The 22,184-nt window shown below is 39.7% G+C and overlaps 1 protein-coding gene across 3 annotated transcripts in view; it reads left to right on the top strand.

The window, feature by feature from the left end:
* LOC131573118 (xylosyl- and glucuronyltransferase LARGE1) overlaps positions 1-22,184 on the top strand; it is a 270,574-nt gene that overhangs the window by 117,846 nt on the left and 130,544 nt on the right. For all 3 annotated transcript variants that reach the window (XM_058826722.1, XM_058826720.1, XM_058826723.1), the window contains 2 exons: positions 12,631-12,932; positions 19,087-19,169. In XM_058826722.1, the coding sequence (XP_058682705.1) occupies positions 12,631-12,932; positions 19,087-19,169 (385 nt within the window). The remainder of the gene's footprint in view (positions 1-12,630; positions 12,933-19,086; positions 19,170-22,184) is intronic.

Raw genomic sequence — 22,184 nt, 5'->3', positions numbered from 1 at the left:
GACACAATACAGTAATTTTTGTAAATGCCTCCACCTTCATCTTCCCTTTACTCCAGCACAGAACTTACCATAGACATCAATTAGTTCATAGTACACATCTGTGTGGAAAGGCAGTGGCCATTGGCCCTGCATCCAGTCTACCTCACAAAAGCATCCTTAAAAATCCTACATTTTCTGTACTTACTAAAGAGGTCTCATACAGCATATTCTACTTTTGAGGGGAGCACCTGAAGGTAATGAAAACGTGGGAAACTAGAGATCTATTTGAGAAAAAAAGAGAGGCAATGTTTACTTAAAAACATGGAAGTCCTGTCAATATTGAGCTCTACTGCTCTAATTGAGTAAAGCAACTTTATTTTATAATAGTAAATAAGCATGTCTGTAGGGCTTAACCTCAGTGGTGCCATACACAAGAGCAGGCATATTCCTTAGAAATCTAGTTTAGGATCCTAAGTGTACATTAAGATGTTTCTGTGTACCACAGCAGAAACGTGAATTAGTCTCAGATACCCCTCATCTGTTACAAGACAAACCCTTAGTAAGCAGAACAGCTAAGTCTTGCTCCCAGCTTGCTGTTTTTAACCTTAATAAACTTTTGACTGTTAGAAAATGAAAAATCTCTTTGCTTGCTTCACAGGAAGCTCAGCAGGTTTGTGATGGGGCACAGGGGACATGGCCCACATTCTGACCTAAAACACTCCAGCACTGGGTGTATGTGTGGTGCAAGAGAAAAATGAGTAACACCACTGTGCTGTGCTGTGCATGCACATATCATGCAGTGTTAGACCTATGCTTGTTTTTATCAAGCACCATGTTTTGCCTTTTGCTTACTTGAAATAGGATTATGTTTCTGATACGCTGCCTTCACTTTTGTAACAAAACAAGAATATAATAAAAACTAGTAATTTCCTCATGAATTACAGGAAACTTAGGTCACTGACAGAAATTAAATCTCTGTCTACCTGATACAGCTGTCAGAAAAATCTGATAAAAAATCAGTTCTTACAAACTTACTTTATCTTTGTAGAAGGAGCCTTTCTAATACATTAAAGCTAAATACTTTTTAAAAGGTAAATGTTGAGTAAGTTAATGTAAAAAAGAGGTTCTGTATTACATGTCAATAGAGTCTGATCACCAAAAATATGTTGTAGCCCTGGGATAGAAATTTGGCCACACTGAAGCTAATTCTGAAAGCACTGTTGGCTTCTGTGAACAACTCTTTGCTATTTAATACAATTTTAACTTTTGCAAATAATCTAACTAGTTGCCCTTAGCTAATTTATGTAGTGTTGTTGTAGGGGTATTTCTTCTGCCATGAGTTATTTTTACATCTACTATTTTAAAATGATGTGTATTTCATTTCTGACGTCATAGCCATGACATGTAACCTACCATCTGTATCACTGCTGAGATGTTTCTTTCCTCTGAAAGTGTGTTAGCAATTTTGCTGTATATAGTACATGACGATCTGGTATGACATTTTTCTTCATGAGGAGGACAGGAAACTAACTCCTGAGTTATTTTATCTCTTGTGATAAGTGAAGATAAATGTCATAACACTGAACAGCCTTCATGTGTCCTGAATATGCAGATATTTGCATTTTCCCTTCACTTTTCTTTGGGACTGAAGTGGTTGAAATGACAGACGCAACAAATGAAGTGCTGAGAATGTGTAGGGAGAAAAGAAGTCTCAATACTGACAGATATTGATAACTTTTGCAGTGTTATGTCATCAGAGGAATAGCACTGATGTCTACTTGTATAATCTTCAGATACATTTATAAAGAGTAATCACTGATTTCAAAATTTGCTCTTTGCTACTTGGCTTTATAGATGTGTGCTTGTTGTTGGCTTGAGCTCTGTAAGATTTGAAGTTTTTTACAAATCTTGCTACTACTAAGGAAGAAATGCGCTGGTGCAGAATTTGGATTTTTTTTATTTATTTATCCTTGAACAATCCTTGATGCTTAGTGTTCAGTCTCCTTTTTCAGTAGCCTAAATCAAAATACCAGTACATGGTTCTCTGATGGCATCTCTGTGCCGAGGGAGATTAAGGGATATAACAAACTTTTGAGCAGGTTTCAGCATCACCAACCAGCCTGAACTAATACTGCAGCATTTCTGTGTATGTGCTGAAAGTCCATTTTTGAGATAGTGTGTAACACTGCTGCCAGGTGACTTCCAGCAAGGCACACAAATTTTACTAATTATTAAATTTTAAACTATTACTTAAAAGAGAGTGGCTTTCCGAGAGGCTGACCACCTGCATTGCCTTAGACCTCCCTTTTTAAACCCATCTCCCATGTTTAACTAAAGCCAAACATTTGGTTTACTTTTTCTTTACATTTTTTATCATCAAATAAATAGATCTTTTGCTTTACTATTCATTGTTGTCCAATAAAAAAAACATTCAGATCTGTCAATAGTAAGCCTCCAATAGACTCAAACCAAAGTGATAGGATAACTACAAGGAGGGACAGGTAGTTTTGTTATAGATTCAATAAAAGTCTTCCCAATTCTTTTTCATGTTTCCTTGTCCCTAAAGGGAACTGTGCCTCTGAACTCCTTGGGTATTAAGCAGATCTGGGCATGCGTTGTCAGTCATGGAATTATGAAAACATGGAGAACTGAAGAGAAAAATGTAATCTACACATGGTGTGTGTTTATCTGTATTCTTGACACTGCAGTTAGTCAAGGGGCCATGGCTATTACTGATGACCAAGTATCACATTCATGAGAGTAAAATGAAATTCTGATCTGGAGGAAGTAAGATGAGAAAAAGCTTAACAGAGAATCACATAACAATACTGAATTTTCCTCCACATCTGGAGGTCACTGGGAACTAATGGACCAAATATGGAGTTACTGTGTGTCTTTTAAGGCGACCAGGCTACCTTGTCACAGACCAGTTGTTGCATGTTTTTTAGGTTGTAAAGAAGCTAAGGTAAATGTTTAGAGGAATGTGCAAAACTATTTTTTGTATTATTCTGGTTGACACAAATTTTTTCCTCTTGTGCAGGGTTAGGAATGTTTTCCACTGTAGTTTGTTGATGCCATTATGTGCAAGTGCATTTCTTCTGAATGGCTGGCCTGATGAGGGTGAGGAACGATATGCAAAGCAGTCTCTCTTTCCCAGGTTCCCCAAATCCAAGAGCTGTACAATCAGGAAATGCATTATAGCATCCATTGTTCCTTCAGCATGCTTTACATATGCAAATACTGCTCAGAAGTTTAACTTAATAATTATCAGCTGGAGCCTTTATTGATGAGCAGCTGAGGCTAATCATCAGCAGAATTGGAATTAACTGCTACTAGGCTTGTGTTGGGTGTGCTTGTCTCTAGCTTTTGGTTACTGTGGCAATTGTAGAAACATATATATATATTATCTAAGCTTATATGTACTTCTTGTACTTTCTCTCCTTTTAAAAAACATTGATGTATTTGATGTAAAAATGATGTATTTTAGGCTTTCCCCCTCCCTATCTCTTGCACAGTTTATTACTGAGCAGGAGCCAACAGAATAGCTCCAGTCTTTTACATCCCACTGCCATGAATGATAGTCACAGTACTGTGTACAGCTGCAGTGACACATTTGGGCACATGCTTTTACCTCAGAGAGCTGTAATGGCTTGTTGGGGACATGGCTGCCTGCTGCTGATTATACATTCTGCTATATCAGGGCCAGCAGTCAGTGAGTCAGTAAGTGTTAGCTTAACACAAAGCTCACACCTGAACAGAGAGGAATACCTGAGTGTAAGATATCCAGATGGCTAATGAAAAAAGAGATGCTGCTTCTTCATAGGAAATTTTCAGATTAACAAATCCCATTGTTTTCCCTCCCACTCCTGCTGTACACCAGGGAAATTCAGCTGGCTACAAATACCCTGCAGATATCATTCATATGCCTTTTCCTAAGTGTGCTTTATTATTCACATCACACTCCTACAGGCCCTCCACAGCTTCCCTTCTAATTATTCCCTGCTTGCCCATTCCTATGAATAACCGGTGGCATTCACCCACATTCTGCCATTTAAGGCGTTTAGTAGTCCATCCTACTATGAATTGGATTTGGCATTTTCCAGGAGGTGCCACAATTTATTTAAATTCATCCAGATTGAAACTCTAAAGGTTTATAATTGAGTTGCAGAAGGTTTCAGCTCCAGGGCACAGGCACCCCCCAGGCAGTGGTTTGTCTCTACCCCCGTAGTGGAGGTGGTAGAGAGGAATGCTTCAGGGCAGAGGCAACTGGGCTGGCTCAGACCAGCTTAAGCTGAGTTGGATGTGTTGCACTGCAGGAGGTGAGAAGCACTTTGACCCTCTGGGTCAGCTTAAGCTGTGGGAATGGTAACCTCTAACTGAACGGGGATTTATGTCTGTAACTGACCTAAAACGGCTCATTTATTTGTACCCCATGTGTATACTGCTAATTGTGATGAGGTTGTTTATGACAAAAAGTCACTGCTAGCCAGTCATTGCCTCTGTAGAGAAGTGTGTTTGCCAAAAATCCTGTAGGCAACACCTCAGTCCCTGGCAGCATGTTCAGAGGACAGAAGGGGCACTGACCCTCTCGTCCTGTCACGGGATGCTCTACAGGAGACTTGCTGAGTGTTGTTGTAGGAGATTTCCCTGCAATACACCTACACATGTGAGTCTTTCTGGCTGTCACATTGGCAGTCTTGACCCGCCTGCAAAGCTTTTGAAAAGAAAGAGAATACCCCTCTACCTTTGGGGAGATGGAGCTTCCTTTTTTGCTCTTTCTCCCCCGCTTCCCAACTGCTGAAGAAGTGGTTTGCCAAAAAAATCAACATCTTTACAGGAGTGGGACTTGGAGAAAATAACAATTTGTCAAGAGCACAGATGGCTTATTTAGAATCTAATAGGTATTAAGACATTATTTTCCCCAGGCTTTACTCCTGATATTGATAATGTGTTATCTTTGCCAAGTTCCCCTCTTGATAACATGTTATCTTCGTCAAGCCAAGTCCCTGATAAAATCTTATTTTCCCTCAGTGCTCACTCTGATAAGATATTATTTTCTTACATCTCTGCTGCCAGTGGAAAGGAGGGAAATGTTATTTTTAGTCCTTTTCTTGAAGAGGCATATATATTGCAAAGGCAATGCAAAACAGGGAAAGAAGGAATGAGAAGAACAAGCAAAAAAAAGTTATTGTATTCTAGACAAGGAAATGAGCAAATATTTTAAGACTTATGGGCCCTTGTTTTGAACATGCTAATAAGCCAACATTCATAACTACTAATGAGCCAATATTTCTTTTGAAAAAGCAAACTATTTTAAAAAAGTAATCTCTGTTTCCAAGAAGGATGTTTATGTTTAGATTTTCTTTCCCTATTTTGTCCTGCATTCTGTTGCTTCATGCTTTTTCTTTACATGGTGTCTTTTACTGTTACCCATCCCTATTAAAGAATCCCTATCAGAATTGCATTTGCTCAGCCAGCAACAAACAATAAATAGCTCTCTGCAGTTCTGCAGCACGATGCACTGATGGTACAACCACAAACCCTTTCTGAAACACAACCCCTTCCTCATTTTGCTTGCAGAGCAAATGCAGCAATGCAGAGAAAGTTGTACTTGAACCACTCCATTTAGTTAATTTAAGAAGTGGAAGTTGTGTCATGAACAAGGCAGGGTACAACTTTGTAATTTATGAAGTCAAATTTGCCCTGAGGAGTTGTTTCTGTCTGTATCACCGAGTTCATTACATGGTGATCATAAGACAAAGATATTGCAAGTGACTGCTAAGTACTTTTCCCCACATTTCCTGGATTTCCAGCTTGCAGACTCCTGCATCACAGAAATGTTGACCTTATGCCTGTTGCATATGTAGCTGTCCTCTGAAAAATTGTTCTGCAGAAAAGGTTGTTGAAAATTTGTTGAAAAACTGTAGCAGACCCATCTCAGCTGTGCCTGCAAAACTGGTATTTTCCGTGAACGTTAAGGATTCCAAAACTTCTTGCTTGACTTTAAAAGAGGGACTGATAGTACCACCTTTCCTTTAAATAACTTTGAAAAATATGTCACTGATCCCTGTCCTGTGTTAAAATACATAGTAATGAACATCATAGGTCAGTGAGTGAATAAATCGGTCTTTTCTTGATAAAAGGACGGGTATGTGTGGTCACAAACAGAATGATGAGCTGAAGCAACCTCATAAGTAGTTGTTATCCATCCTATGCACACAGTGATGCTGATATTCTTTGGAAATAAAGTGGTAATCATGCAGTTAATGAACCTGTCAGCAGACACAAGGGAATGACAGCAAAGATGGAACAGGAGACCATCATTCTCACATTTCCAAACTTCTAAGTGTTTGACTTCAGTGGATGCTTGACCCTGACTGGACATGAAGTGCCCACCAAGGCTGCTCTATCATTTTCCCTCTTCAGCTGCACAGGGAAGAGGAAATATAATGAAGAGCTCATGGGTCAAGACAAGAACAGAAAGAGGTCACTCACCAATTACTGTCACAGGCAAAATGGACTCAACTCAGGAAAATTAATTTTATTTATTACCAATCAAATGACAGTAGGGTAATGAGAAATAAAACTCAATCTAAAAAACCCACTTTATTTCCTACCTTCTTCCCAAATTAAATTTACTCCTGGTTTTCTCTCCTTTCTTTCCAGTAGCAGTGCAGGAAAACAGGGTATGGGGGCTGTGGTCAGTTCATCACAAGTGGTCTCCTTGTTCCTCAGTTTGGAGTCCCTCCTATGGGGGACAGTTCTCCACAAGCTGCTTCCAAGAGAGTCCTTCCCACAGGCTACAGTTCCTCATAAACTGCTGCAGCATAGTTCCCTCTCATGGAGTGCAGTCCTTCAGGAACACTGCTCCAGGGTGATGCACCTACACAGGGGTCACAAATCCCACCAGCAAGCCTGCTCCAGTGTGGGCTCCCCGACAGGGTTACAGCCTCCCTTGGGCATCCACTTGCTCTGGCATATGGCCCTCCACAAGGACCTGTGGACCTCCATGGACTGCTGGGGCGCAGCTGCCTCACCACAGTCTTGCCACAGCTGCAGGGAAGTCTTGGCTCTGGTTCCTAGAGCACCTCCCTTCTGCCAAAGTTGTTCCTCCTGTATTCTCATTCCTTTCCTCTCCTCTCTGGCTACAGTTGCTTCTGTGTAATTGCCCTTCTATGTGGCTGCCCCATAGGTGACCTCTGTTTCTGACTTGCTCAGCCTTGGCCAGCAGCAGGTCCATCTTGGAGCCATCCAGCATTGGCTCTCCAGGACATGGCAAAACTTCCAGGAGCTTCACACAGAGGCCACCCCTGGAGCTCCTCTGATGTCATAACCTGGCCAAGCAAACTCAATGCACTTTGCAAGTCTGGTTTTCTGTGGGTGAAGGTTTTTTGTATACGATACATTTAATTTCTGAATCCACTGATTGTAGAGGGCTATTTTGTTCAAGGAAAGGACACTGAGAAAGTCATTATCCTGTATATGAACAGCAGGCAATAACGTGATTCTTTAAGTAAGGCCGACCTGCAGTGGAATTGAATGGTTCGGGTTTGGGTTCAATAAACCATGTTAATGTGTTCTTAAGTACCCTTAACAGCAGTGGAATTGAACACAAATTTAGTAGTTAAAGAACATGCTGAAGTTCCTAAGCACAATTAGTATTGACTAAGTCCAAGCCTGATGGTTGATTGGCATCTCCAATGCAAACAGTCTCTTCCAACTAAATAACATGTAATTTAACACGTGTTGTCCATGCCAAATCCTGAGAAGGACTTAATAGTGATGGGAGAGGTTCTTCTGTCAGAGCTGAGGAAACTTGTTTGGACTGTATGAAAAGGCTTGGTTGTTACTTCTTGTACTGTCTCTGTCAAGTGGACATTAACCTTCAGTGCACTTACTGTGACATCTTTCGGTGGTACAGCTTTCTACCTTAAGGTCCATGGGGTTCTCCACAGTGGTCATTGTGTGGGAAAAAATAATTGTGCAATGTACTTGAAATGATTTTGTGGCCTTATCAGGGGGAAAGTAATGAGTGTGGTTGCCTGCTGTCCCATTTCTTTCTGAAAAATGCTGGCTTTCGGTTAAAATTCTCATACTCCTAGTCTTCAGAGTGGGCACAGGTAATGTGAATTTTCAAATGTTAACAAATGTGAAATGGAGGAACATCTAGTATATGTAGTCAGACTGAAGCACTGTCTCTGGGCAGCATAACTTCTTCTTACCTAAGAAGCAGCTAGAGTTCATTGCCATTAGTTCATTTTGAAGGTGTTGCATGCAATTATGCGGTGGATGAGTAATAGCTGAAACATACAGAAACTTCTAGACCTTGTAAAAATGTCAAAGCACAAGTAGTTTGTGCTTTCTAGTAAATGAAATGTAAAAAGTTTTTAAAAACCCTCCCAAAACATGCTCCATAATTTTATGGGCCTCAGTTCCTAACACAGTTGTAAGGATTTTAGTTCAGATCAGGGCTGTCTGAAAAACTTGGGATGCTTGCTTCTGCACTTTTCTTCTCTGAATCAGAGAAAATTTTGCTTTCCTATGCTCAGCTTCTTTCTCCCTTACCCAGTTAACCCTTGGATAAATGTTCTTTTTTCTCTGTGGCTCTTTCCCCAGCAACTTTCCAATGCCACTGGGTCCTTTTCAGAACTGTCACCTCTCCCAAGTCTGGTAATTACAAAACAAGGAACTTGGCTTTAATGCCTGTCCTTGAAGTTCTGTATGTAAGGAAGAAAATGCTGCTGGTTCAGTCCTTCTCCTTTCAAATGAATTATGCCGCATTGCTTTCTGCTGCTTTACGTAAGCACCCTGCTTAAGTAAATATAAATGAAATCTGTTGCCTTAAATCCTTTAATTTCATTTATGCAGAAGCATTGAATAATCCATAGAATTCATAACTTAAATCTTGTCGAGTTTTCTGAATTGTTGGACCTAGTGTGATGATAAGTCATTGACTACTGTCAACCATGAAATAATTATTCTGCTTTGTGTTTGTGTTTTGTTTTGTGGACATCAGTATTTTGCAGGTCTTTGTAGATACAGTTGCATTAGCACAAGTCTGAAGTAAAAGGCTTGACACAGGGAAAAAAATTAAACCTGAAACTTCCAAAGTTCAAAAACAGAGCAATAACCCCAAATGAAGAATAAAAAATAATAGCTTTATTATTATAGATTACACCATTCAAAAGTGTACTACTTGCTTCAGAGCACAGTAATGTTCCTTGTAGTGCTCCCTGGGAGATCTTCAGTCCCAAAGTCACACAAGACCTCGTTATGTTATTTTATTTTGATTTAGATTAGATAAAAAGTGCCCAGACACCAGTTCAGAGCGCTCTGCCAGTTACTATAAACTATAAAATTCAAGTGCAGTGCAATCAGTTTAACTCTTCTAGCAAGCAACACACCCAGTCAAACATCAGTGGTCCCTAACATTAATCCACTTACTCCTCAGTGGTGAGATGAAACACACAGAACTAAATCAAATAGTATCTTGCTACCGGCCTTGCCAGCCTCAAATGTGCAAAAATTATGAATTACACTATCTCTGAATTTATGAAAAAAATTACTTTATTTCTGAGTATTAAGATCAAACTTTGTTCACTTTTGGTTTTATACTTTTATTTCAGCTGGGTCCTGGAATTGTCACATTGTCATTTGCAGCAGAGAGCTAGGACGTGCAAATATACCAAGTGCATGATGATACACCTGAGAATAGTGAGCAGCATTAGTAACAAAGCATGACTTGTCCAGCTGTATGAACCCTAAAGAGATCATTCCAGAAAACATCTTTGACTTAGCACGTTTTAACAAAACAGATAATTTCTCTAGTAAACCAGTGCATTTCAACTAGTAGTACATTTCAGATGAAGAGGCTAGCTAGTTGTTTAATTGAGAGGATTTCCTTACTCCTTTAACATACCAGCAGAAATATTTACTACTGAGAGAACAGTAGTGGAATTACTGGCATTTAAAGCCAAAACTGCATAAACACTGAGTTGGTCTCATTAGCTGCTGCAGCTTCAGTCTGAGGCAGTGGGGTGATATTTTCTTTCAGTCCCTTTCTCAGACTATGCTGTTTCTTCTAAATTCTGGGTAGAAACAGTTGAACTTTTCTGATCAGTATACCTACAGTTGTTCAGATGTACAAAACTATATCCTTTTCTAAAAGATAAAAAAAACTGTTAAAGTTTTAATTTTGGGAAAGCAGCATTTATGACATATTGATTTATGTCCACAGAATAAGTAAAGATATGTTTCATTTTTTACCATATTTTGAAATTTTGATGACTGCTGTTCTGAGAGTTACTTCTATATCTTGCTGCCTTTTCTGGTAATTATTTGAAACTAGCAGAATTCAGTGACGAAGACAGAAAGTGATGAGTTAACATCTGTGTCAGCTGGATATTCAACAAGTGAGGAGTTAAGATGGCCAGTGAAGTCTTTGGCTGGATTTACAGTGTAATTGTATGGCTGATGATAATGCAGGTTGGTTGTTCTGTGGGTGAGCAAAGGTGCTGTTTTTCTTTCTATCTGAAAGTGTCTACACAATACACTCTTGCTGTCTAGTAACAGGGATGCAATAGAATCACAACCAAATGAGTCTTCATTTTCTTAGCTTCAATATCAGTAGCTGAGAAATAACACAGCTTCAGTTCCAGGCCCTCCAAGCTTGGTGGAGAAAGATGACTCAATATTCTGTTGCATGTTCAATGGTAGCACAGGTCTGTCCTTTATGTTGACATGCGTCTATTGTTGCGTCCATTATTTTCAGACTTTTCAAATATCTCATTTAAGTTTTAATAACTATTTGCTGGATCATTCATGTTTCAATATGTCAGTGGCCAAACTCCAGAATTTGTCTCGAGACATTTTTCAGTCTCAGATTTATCCATAACCTTTTCTATTGATTAAAATAATAAATTACAAATTTTTTGTAGGAGATAGCCTGCAAGAAAATGCAAGATATTCTATCCAAATTATGATAAAAATCAAGATAATGATTCATATGCATAACAGGAAGTGTGTATACCTGTATAACTCAACAATGTAAATTAGAATTGAGGGTTTGATTTCCATACCTGTTTTTTTCATGAAGTCAGTTTAGAGGACTGCTCATGATTTATGTAAATGTGAAACAATGAAAAAGAGCAAGCAATGAACAGGTCTTTATAGCAAGGAGTTAGTTTTGAGTCTGTAGGTGAAAAATGTACTTGCTAGGGAGAACTTTTAAGCAATAATTGCATGATTTCCATTTTATAAACCATTCAGGCTGGTATTTGATAAAACCAGTGGGACTCTGCACTGGAAAAATCATTAAGTAGCAAACATGTCCCTTTACTTGGCACTGATGAGGTCACACCTTGAATCTTGTGTTCAGTTCTGGACACTGAGATGCTGGAGCATGTCCAGAGAAGAGCTGTGAAGGTGGGGAAAGATCTGGAGCACAAGTCCCATGAGGAGCAGCTGAGGGAGCTGGGAGGGTTTATCCTGGAGAAATGGAGGCTCAGGGGAGACCTACTGCTTGCTAAAACTGCCTGAAAGGAGAGTGTAGCCTGGTGAGTGTTGTCCTCTTCTTACAGGCAACAAGTGACAGGATGAGATTAAATGACTTCAAGTTGTGCCACAGGAAATTTTGTTGAATATTAGGAAAAATGACTTAATGGCAAAGGTGGTCAGGCATTGGAATAGGCTGTTCAGGCAAATGGTATAATCACAATCCCTGGAAGTGTTCAAAAAACATGGATGTGGATAGGGACATGGTTTAATGGTGAACATGTTGGTGCTCGACTAACAGTTGGACTAAATGACCTTAGAGGTTTTTTTTCAACCTTACAATTATATAATTCTGTTATTTAATACATGCATGTAGAAAGTTATATCAGAGAAATACTTCAGTATAAGGTACTCACATATCATTGCTGCAAAGGCATTTTTTGCTAATTATGACACTGTAGATAACTCTCATTGTCTTTTGCTTCACCTCAATTTGATTTTGATTGAACATTTTTGAGCAGTTTCAGTTGAAAGTGTTGAATTGAACCTTTTTTACTTTTTTTCAGAATTCCACTGACTCTTTTTAAGCCAAAATACTTTCCAGAATTTGGCCCACATATGTATTGAACACTTCTGTCCTGAACCTCTTATTTCTCAGCAAGCACATAATACTATGTTGCTGAATAGAACCCATCTGTTCCTCACATGTGAATCAGCTGGGGCTACTGTTAGGCACAAAATGTTTGCCAAAATGCTGTCATTTGACTGTGGAGGAAGTGGGAATAGGAAAACTATTTCATCTTGCATACATTTCGAAAATATATTTAACTGTATATTAATTGTCTTCGAATTAAATCCTCATGTTCTTGACTGTCTTCCCAGACTAGAGACTGGCAGGCAGCCCTACGAGAACAAAGAAACGCATGCTTATCTTTTGGTGAGGTTTAAAAATTAGTAGGAGCTGTAGCTCGTAGAGTTCAGCGTTTGTCCGAGTTTACCCTGTTTTAGTGAGTTTACTTAAGCACGGTCTGGAAGTGCCAAGTCTGCGTAAAACACGGCTGTGTTTGAAGCGCATCTCTGCCTCACAACACGGACACTAAAGGAGGGTGCAGCTTCTGGTGTGTTCTGACAGAAGTGCTCTGTTTCCTTGTGGTGCAGATGGGAAGCCGGTGTCGCTGTCCCCGCTGGAGTCGCAGCCCCACAGCCCTCGGTACACGGCGTCGAGCCAGCGGGAGCGTGAGAGCCTGGAGGTGCGCGTGCGGGAGGTGGAGGAGGAGAACCGCGTGCTGCGCAAGCAGCTCAGCCTGGCACAGGGCCGAGGCCCAGCGCACCACCGCGCCAACCACTCCAAAACATACTCCATGGAAGAGGGCACGGGCGACAGCGAGAGCCTGCGGGCTGGCATCGTGGCGGGGAACAGCTCCGAGTGCGGCCAGCAGCCGGTGGTGGAAAAGTGTGAGGTAAATACACCAAAGGAACCCGCCAGAAACAAAGCTTGGTAGATGTGATCCTTTAAGAACATTGCAAACCCCTGTCTCCTTCCTCTGAAACCTTTTCCTCCAAAACCAGCCTCTTAAAGGCCTGCTGCGTGCAGCTTTTCAGATAATTTTTTTTATTATGCTTTTTAAAAAAATCTTTAACATGTTTAATCATCAAAATATCTTCTGACTTATTATTTCAGCTTTTTGTCTTTTTCGTTCTTGTGTCCCCAAACCTTATATAAAAATCAAAGCCATGTTTCTAGCTGACTTCACTGCATCTCTGCTGACAAAAACCTGTGGCAAACTGACCCTTGTATTTTAAATAATAATGACTCCAGAGTCCTTAGAAAAGCCTCAGTTCTTTGTTTCTGTGCCTATATTGAAGCAGTTCAGGGTTTATGATTAATTAAATTGCGGCTCATGGATCCAGCCTGTGCTTCTGACTCACTTTCAGGAGTGTATCTGGACGTTAGTGTGGGAGCAGCTGCTTTGTGTGAGCCGTGCACAAGCGGTGTGCTTGGCTGCAGGGAACAGGTGATCTGCTTCTAAGACAGTTTTGGTGTGGCTGGTTTGGTTTGGTTTTCCCCATTTTATGTCAGTACTTCTGTGGATGTCATCCAGATACTTAGTTGTCAGATGTCTGAATGATAACAAGTACAAATATGGATAGATCCAAACCAGAAAGTCTCACTTAAAAGCCTTGTGCCAATCCCAGCTGATAAAGTTATCAAAAATAATTTCCTCGATTTATTTCTACAGAGAGGGTAATACCATATCACCTTTCATCTTTCTTGCTGCCACTTGGAAGATAAAAGTTGAAAGAAAATTAGTGCGAGAGGAAAAAGAAATCCTAATTATCTCTTCAGATAAATTCTATCCAATGGGAAGATACAAAATACGGTTTGAAAATGAATTACTGCTTTCCAGTTGGATATCTTTGTCCATCAGTGTAGAAAAAATGAAGCAACATTATTGTAAGGAGAGGGAGAAGGAGGTTTTTGTTTTTCATTTTCCCTCCTCCAGATAACAAGGGTCTGATTTTCCTCACTGTGAGATTTTTTGTCATTTCTTTTAATCAGACCATCAATCAGCAAACCTCACTTTCCCCTTATTATTATATCAAGGAGTGATGAGCTGCATCTCAGTTCTTGGCTGTTCAATGTACCAACCAATCTAGGACACAAAAATAGTAGCTTAAAGTAGGGATAGCTTAAGTGGCCTTACAGTTTATAATATGTTTTGCCAATAAGTTTACTTGCTCAGTGGGGTTTAGCACTCTGCTGGAGGCAATGCTTATATAAAATATGAAATCTCACGTTATTTGCCATTCCCCTATCTCACCACACACTATTTTGATCTCAAAATAACTTCTTACTCTTTTCTTGAGGAATTCACTCAATAACTCGGCTACAGCAATGGAAGTTAAGATTAAACTTCCCTATTATAAGATTTATCATAATTTATCCTGTTAGTGTAGATTCTTGTCCTGTGTTTGTGTGAGGGGCATCTTGATGCCTTTCATTCTCTGTTTTTTTTTTCTGTTTCATATGTGTAAACAGAATTTTTTTAGCTTCTGACCCTGGAATATATCACAGTAAGAATCGACAAATTGGGTAGTGGGAAACAAGGGTTCTTAAGACTTGCTCTGGGGGAGACTAAGAGTGTTAGGAATAGGTTGTTCATTTCATTGAGTCTGTTCTTAGAGATTACTGGTGATAACATTTCACAGTCTAATTTGGGATATAGTCTTTAATAGCGATTAAAATGTTTGAAAATGCAGTTACAATGAATGAACATTAAATCTCTGATAAAGCATAATCTATGTGATATTAATTGTGATCTATATCAAATAGCTGTGGGTTTGTTGCATTCCAGCCACAGCTTCCTACTTTGTTGCATCACAGGAGAGCTCTTCTGATATTGTAAAATGGACCAGCTCAGGCTTCTCCCTGCAGTGAGCAGATGCCTGTCATGCCTTCCCAGTAGTAGACAATTTGAACACAAACCTTGGAAGTAAAAGTAAGCATAGTTCTTACACAGATGTCAGCACTAACAACAGGCTTCAGAAGGAGAGCGTAATGCCAGTGAAAGCTAACAAAATTGTGTGCCTCTTTCTTACAGTGTTATTCCAATATCTTTCCCGCTTGTGCCTCCCTAAAGCAAGCATTTACTTGAATTAAGTCTGCATTTATAAATATTTTTGAAATAACTAATATATTAGGAAATTGATAATTAGCAGTATAGCATTTAGTGATGTAGCAAGATACTTTAACATCTGAAGCATTTTTAGAGGCATATCTGTATTGTTCTTGTTCTCAACAGTGTTGTTCAATAAGGTTAAGTGTGTAGTGCTCCACAGATCCTCAGCAACATCAGCAGTGTAACACATGTAAAGCAGATGTTATCTGCCTCTGGAAAAAAAACCAAAAACAACCCTGGAAACAAACACAAGCATTTTGTTATATACTTGTAATATCTCTTAATCACATTCAGCAATTACTTACGAAGGATTAAATATCCACAGTGAAAGCCTACTGGAAAATTACTGAGGTATGAAATGGCTTACCAAAGATTATTTTTAACTATAAGGACTAATACGGGTTTTTAAAACTCATTATTTCATCATTCCAAAAAGTAGCCCAAGGAGGAAAAATTATTACATATGCTTATCTAGGCACTGTGTATTCCTCATCAGTACGGATCTAAGGCGCAGTTCTTTGTGTAGTTTTGGATATTTTCTTCACATTAATATTATCCCAGACCATGAAATAACTGCATTTAGAAACAGTTTCTCCTGGTCTGTGGTGGCTGAAGTAAGTGCAGAATTTCTGTACTATGGTAGCATGCACCTTGGTGTGACTTAAACTCCCTTTCCTGAAGAAGCTTAGCTTCCTAAACTGCCTTGAAGCACCTAGATCTGAGTGCTTCCTAAACTATTTACAATTAAACATAGTTCAGTTGGTATCCCTGATCCTCAGCCTGTAGGGAGAATGTTGTAATGAACTTCCACAGTGTTTTGATTGCCTGTTCATATCTCTGTACAAACAGAGGAAGAATTAATTGACTCTGGAAAGCAGGTGTATTGTCATATCGTTTGTTGCTGCAATGAGTTACATTTTCCAGGAGCATCTCCAGTGAATAACCTGAGTCCAGACTCTTGCAGCAAGTGGTAAAAATATCCATCACTCACTTTAAAGAGAGCATTGTAGGAGGATGGACAGTTTGAATGCTCAAACTGAATATCTAGGCTAGAGTGTGACTAGTATTATCCAAAACTACCATGGAATGCCAACAGTAGAGGGGCAAGTGTAGCATGCGGAGTCTTTGTGTGAGAAGTTTGGTGGGACATGTTGAGCCAAACAGGCAGGCTGACACTTGTAATGGAAGTTGGAGCATTCTTTGGTCATGTGGCTTTAGTCCTTGGTGTTAGATGCAGTCATTGAGTCTGGAGGTTGTGTGAATCACAGTGACCAGTTGTGGTGGGATTTGGGATATGCTCATCCAGCCATCTGGAGATGGAAAAAAGTAGTTTGAGAGAGGTGACAATTTTCAAAATCTGAGAGGTGATGCTTACAGTAGTATGCTCAGGAGGGTGCAAGTTCTTTCAAATGCTGATTTCAGCCATATCTTGCCAGAATCTGGGTACAGCCAGCTGCTCTCAATCCAAACATGCATTTGGAACAAGCATGGAGAAAACTGGAAAAAATGGTTTTCCCCTTGGGATGCAAACATCTGCAGACAGTTCAGGTTTATTACTTCATTTTGGCTTATCTGGTTTTCCACTGTCTTTGTTTAACAGTTAAACAATGAGAGAGAGAGAGAGAGAGGAAAGTGAATCGGGGAAAGGAGAGGAATAGACTGTCTTGCAGCATGCTGCAGGAAAAAAAAAAAAAAACTTGGAAAGAAAAGGTCTTGATTTCTGTTCTCTTTGAGGATTATTGCTCTTTTGTTTAACTGATTGCAGGCAGGAATAGAAGTGATATGTAATATCAAGCACCACAGAGAGCCGGAGCAGAAGGTACACGGATGCCTGTGTCTCTGAGCTGGAAAAGAACATTCAGAAGAGTAAAAAGTGCTGCTCTCACTGTGTCCTGGCTGAAGCAGCATCCAAGGCAACAGCAGCTACTAGAAGACAGCGAGGAATGCATGCTTTCAATTCTGAAACAAACTGATCTAGTAAAAGGAGAACAGATGTGGGCAGGCACTTGACTGAATAAATTCTGATTTGGAGGGCAGTTGTAAGGTAGAGAAGGTGGCTTTGAGGAGAGCTTTTCTGGCAAGTGTAGATAGTATAAAATAATGTTGACAGTATATGACAGTGCTATTCTGTGAAAACCCCTAAAATGTTTGTCTCTGGTCTAGTGCCTTCAGTGAAATGTTTAAAGCAAGGGTGAAACTGTTCTCAGTTAACTTGATTTTAATTGGCACTGAGGGGAGGTGTCTTAGGTCTTCCAAAAGCCTGAGAAGGACCAGGTGACAATCAGGGAGGAGGCAGTATGTGTAGGATCAGGAATCAGTGCACCCATGGCAGCCCATGCTGATGATATAGGACAGATTCCTGCTGCAATAACAGTCATTAATAAGAAGCCTCTGCTCTCCCCTCTTATCACAGGAGAGAAACACAATCAATTTTTGCCAAGTGTTGAGCATGCTGGGCTCCCATTGACTTTAACATAATTTTAAAGGGCTAATGCCTCACAGAGCTGTGGCCAAAATGTACTGCAATATCTTTTCTTTCTCACATCTCTCTGTACAGACAGTTGTCTTATTAATTCAAGTCCTCTTAAAACATCAGATCTTAAATATGCCTGAGCTTGGGAAGCACGGTAGGGCTGGAGGCAGCTGGGATGTTCATGTGGATGTGCTACAGTGGCACAGCCACTTGGCAGTTGTATGATTCAAACTGAGTCTTGAACCAGGCAATCTTAATGGATGGGGCTGTGGGCTCTTCAGATGTGCCCAACACATGGCACTTCTTCTGTAAATGTGCTTCTGTTACAAGCCAGGCTTTGGGAATCTGTGACTATGTGAGGAGGCAGAATTCCTCATTTGTTCTCAGCATAGTGGGCATTCTGTGGAAAATGAGAGCTGTGCATGTGAGAAACCAGCTAACCAAGCTTCAAATGGAAGCCAAATGAGGCTTCCCTGCAGTTTCACAGCTGTGTCCCCAATGGCAGCTTTGTGCTGACAGCATGGTGAACTCTGCTTCATTTCTGTGACCACTAAGAAAGAGAAGATCACAGAACCTGGAGTCAAAACTTGGTAGGATTAATTTTTCTTTTGTCCCTAGGGAGCAGAAATGGCTAATTTTTAAAAGCAGAGCAGAGTAACGTAATAGCATTTTTCAGATTAGTACTTACTGGCTAAATAATGACTCGTAGCACCTTTTCAATTTTCCCGTTCCACCTGAAGAGATGAGGAAACCTCTGCCTCATGTTAAAAGGTGGGTAAAAAGGCACAGAATGAGTGATAATTTACCAGTGGCATGAGGTGGAGAGAATATATTTGTGGGGGTTGTGTTTAACTTCACATTAACCCTGCAAGAACAGCCCATATTGGTAGTCACAGGCAGGGAGGTGGCCACTTGCCTTCACAGCCTGTGTGCTATCACATCACTGGGATGCATCCAGCCCTGGCAAACCAAGAGTTGTCATGTTCATCCATGAAAGCTTCCTCACCCTCTCCATACAGGCTGTGCATAAGACAGAAATAATGCAAATTTTCTGGAATCATACCTGCTTCTGATTATCAGACATAATTTTAAACTTTAGTTCAGAAGATTAAAAATGTCTGTATGTTTGCACACTCAGGACTTTGTGTGCTGCTTTCTTGGGGAGGGTGTGTGTACACACATGCACACGTATGTCTTAGCTAATGAATGCAATTCTGTTCAAACATCTGATGTAATGTAGGCACAGTAATGACTTTGGAATAATGATGGTGCTGTAACTCAATTAAGATGTTTTTAGCAAACTGCCTCAAGTGGGTTGCAAACAGCTGCAAAACACCCACTCAAATCCCTAACAATTGCAGCACTAAACAACAGCAGTGTCGTGTGTGTGCTCTCCTTAACGAGTGACAAACACAGGAGCAGGCTTTAACTTTTGTTCTTTTTGTTCCTTTTCTCCCACAGACTATCCACGTTGCTATTGTCTGTGCAGGGTACAACGCCAGTCGGGATGTTGTCACACTCGTCAAGTCTGTCTTGTTTCACAGGTAAAGGTAGCTTTCTTTTCATGGATATTGTATATCTGATTATGACTAGGTGAGCTTTTTCTAGGGTTACTCTCTTACTTCAAAAGAAGGTCAGATTCCCTTCCCTGGTTCCTTTCTCTTTTTAAGGAATGAAGCATTTAATTAATGACCAGATTAGATTTAGATTTCACCTGGGTGAAGATTTCTTAAGTGAATAAGAGGGATCAGAGATCCACCTGCTACCCCTGTTGCATTGAACAAGGAAAATACCTGTCTTCACTGTAAAGCATCTTCACACTCTTGAAAGCTGTAAAATAATGGTAATGGTAATAACAGTGTTGTATGTTGTATGTTCATTTAGCCTATTTCTGGTATCAGTTTATGGCACAGGTGTAGATGATGAATTCACGCTGGTTGCTTGACTATCCCACCGTCCAATTTCGACATTTGTTTTTGAAATAAACATGCTGTTACAGTCAGCATATGAACTATTTCATTAAATCCAGATGGTTTATTCCAGCTTTGAAATGGCCCCTCAGAAGGTTTTGCAACCTGGTTTTAGCACAGTTATCTCCCAAAGTTAAGAGGCATAAATGTACATTGAAAACAAAATAACCAATTCCCTTAATAGACAGCAGCTCCAGAAAAAGAGAATTCACATTGAACTGTGTGTGGGTGTATGTGTATATCCATTGTCCAGTTTAGAAATGTCTCTCAGAGATGCTTTCCAAAAATGTTGCAGAAAGTGGATTAAAATGAGGGAAGTGATCAGACTGTTTGACTCAAACAGGACAAATAGACTAGTAAAATATGCTTACAGTACAAACAACTTACTGAGGAGGTAGTTTCAATATGCTGCTTTACTTGAAAGACAGTTTTGTGCAAGAATGAATGATTCTTGTTCATGTCTTATGGTAATAATATCTTCTTGCATCTAGCATGAGTGGGGCTTTCCAGTCCCACACTTTGCTCCTTATCTTTGCCTCCAGTCTCCTGCTGAAAGCCTTGGTAGTCACTCCCTGACAGTGGTTTTAGTGCACCATTTTATCATTTTTAGTAAGCTTCCTAAAATAATATAAATGCTTGCCTTGTCCAGTATGAAAAAATACTCCATAATACTGCTTAATCAAAATATGAGAGCAGCTTCCATTATCAACACACAGTCTTTGCAAGTCTTTTGAGAAGTAGCATGTTCATGTTAGTTGAAGGGTAGGACCAGAAGAACAATGCTAAAATAAACATAACAAAAGCAAAAAACCAGTAAAAATCTGTGTCATTCTTGGTGCAGAATTTTTCTGAATGTTAAAATTCTGTTAAATGTTAAAACTATATCAATTTCCAGTTAGAAGTTTGAATTATTCAGTGTAAACTGGCTTTATATTGCAAGCATGTGGGGAGGTTTTGTCTATTTTAATTGTTGTTTCTAAGAGAAATTGCATTTTTGTGGTGACATGAGTTAGCCTAGTGGTTTGCTTCTCCCTGTTTTTTCTGTCCTAGTACTTGCATCCATTTTGCAAAGACTTTAATCTCTCTGATTCCAAATGTTCTGTAAATAGTAGGAATCTCACAGCTCAAAGGTTTAAACAACCTCTCCCTGTTTTCCTTAAAGGAAATGTCCCTGTTTTACTTAAGGCAATCCTCTGAGCAATTAGAAAATTTAATAAAATTATTAAATAATAATAAATTAAAATATTAAACATAAAAAACTTAATTAATATTGGTATTTCTAAGTCTGATGGATTCTGCCTCTGTCAAGACCATATTGTTCTTTGGCCTGCACTACTGCTCATCTCAGGATTTGTCGAGCTCAGCAGAGGTGGTCAAGATAAAGTCCACTATAGCTAATGAAACTTGAGTACATTCAAGATTACCTATCTCCTTTGTTTGCTCAGAACATAAAGACAAATCTAAGTCCATTCCTTCCTAGAACTAGCTTTTCTCACTAGGCATTAAATTGTTTGCTAGAAAGAGAAGGTATTCTCAGAAAAGAGACAGAGCTTCTTACATACTTTTCTTTCTTTTGTTTTAGAAAACACAGGCTTCTTAAGCATCAGTTGATGCTATGGCTCCATGGCCATGCTTCAGTAGCACTCCTTTCTTGGATCTCTATCTTTGGAATGGCAGTTGTGTAGAAGGATGCAGAATAAGCATAAAGAAACAACAAACTAAGCTGAATATTGATTTAGAGCTAAGTTTCCTTGCATGGAACATGGTTTCCACATGCAGACAATGTTATCTTGGAGACCAGCATGTGCTTCAGAAATGGTGATAATTGGAAAGGCTTCTTTTAGTTGCTAGGATCTGTTTACTTATAGGAATGAAGGATGAAGACAGGTCATGATAGTGCATTTAGGAGAGTTGGAAGTGATTGGTTCAGATAGTCAATGCTTCATGATGTCAGCATCCAGTTTACTTCTGTCTTGAGGGTCCTCAGTGAAAACAGGCATGGAGATGTCTCTTCTTCTAACCCTAAATATGCACCAGGGAGTGCATCCTAGCTGGCATTGTCCAATAAGACAAACAGAATGGACATTAGAAAGGTCTGTATGCTTCCAATGGAGAAGTTTGCTTAACAAGAAGTTTGCTATCCTAATCTCTAAATTAGGCTACTGGTCCTCCATTTGCAGGATCACTGCATTCAATCTCAAATATAGTTTTGCAAGCCCAGAAAAAATATGCTTCCAAACTTACTGTCATAGAGATTTTGTTTTTCCTTCAATACACCCTGAATCCAATCTACTGATTAAACAACTGACCCCTCAAAGCAACCAGGCTTAATGTCCTCCATTGTCCTCCTGCACCTCAATTGGTGTTTGTTGTAAGACACTGATTTTAGTGAACCTTTCTGGAATTTGTGAAGATGTCATGTCCTTCTTTCGGCATTTCTGTACAGGTTTGTAATTAAGGCATGTTTTAGCTTGCATTTTGATATAAAACTATATACCTGAACTCCCTACTTTCATTGGAAATCCCTACTTCTCTAATAGAAAAGCTCTGAGAAAAGGAGGCCATGTCAGTCTAATCCCAGGGAGCATT

Source organism: Poecile atricapillus, chromosome Z (assembly GCF_030490865.1).
Source record: "Poecile atricapillus isolate bPoeAtr1 chromosome Z, bPoeAtr1.hap1, whole genome shotgun sequence".
In the NCBI taxonomy this organism is placed as follows: Eukaryota; Metazoa; Chordata; class Aves; order Passeriformes; family Paridae; genus Poecile; species Poecile atricapillus.
Note: the sequence above shows the minus strand (reverse complement) of the source record. Positions and strands in the feature narration are given on the sequence as shown.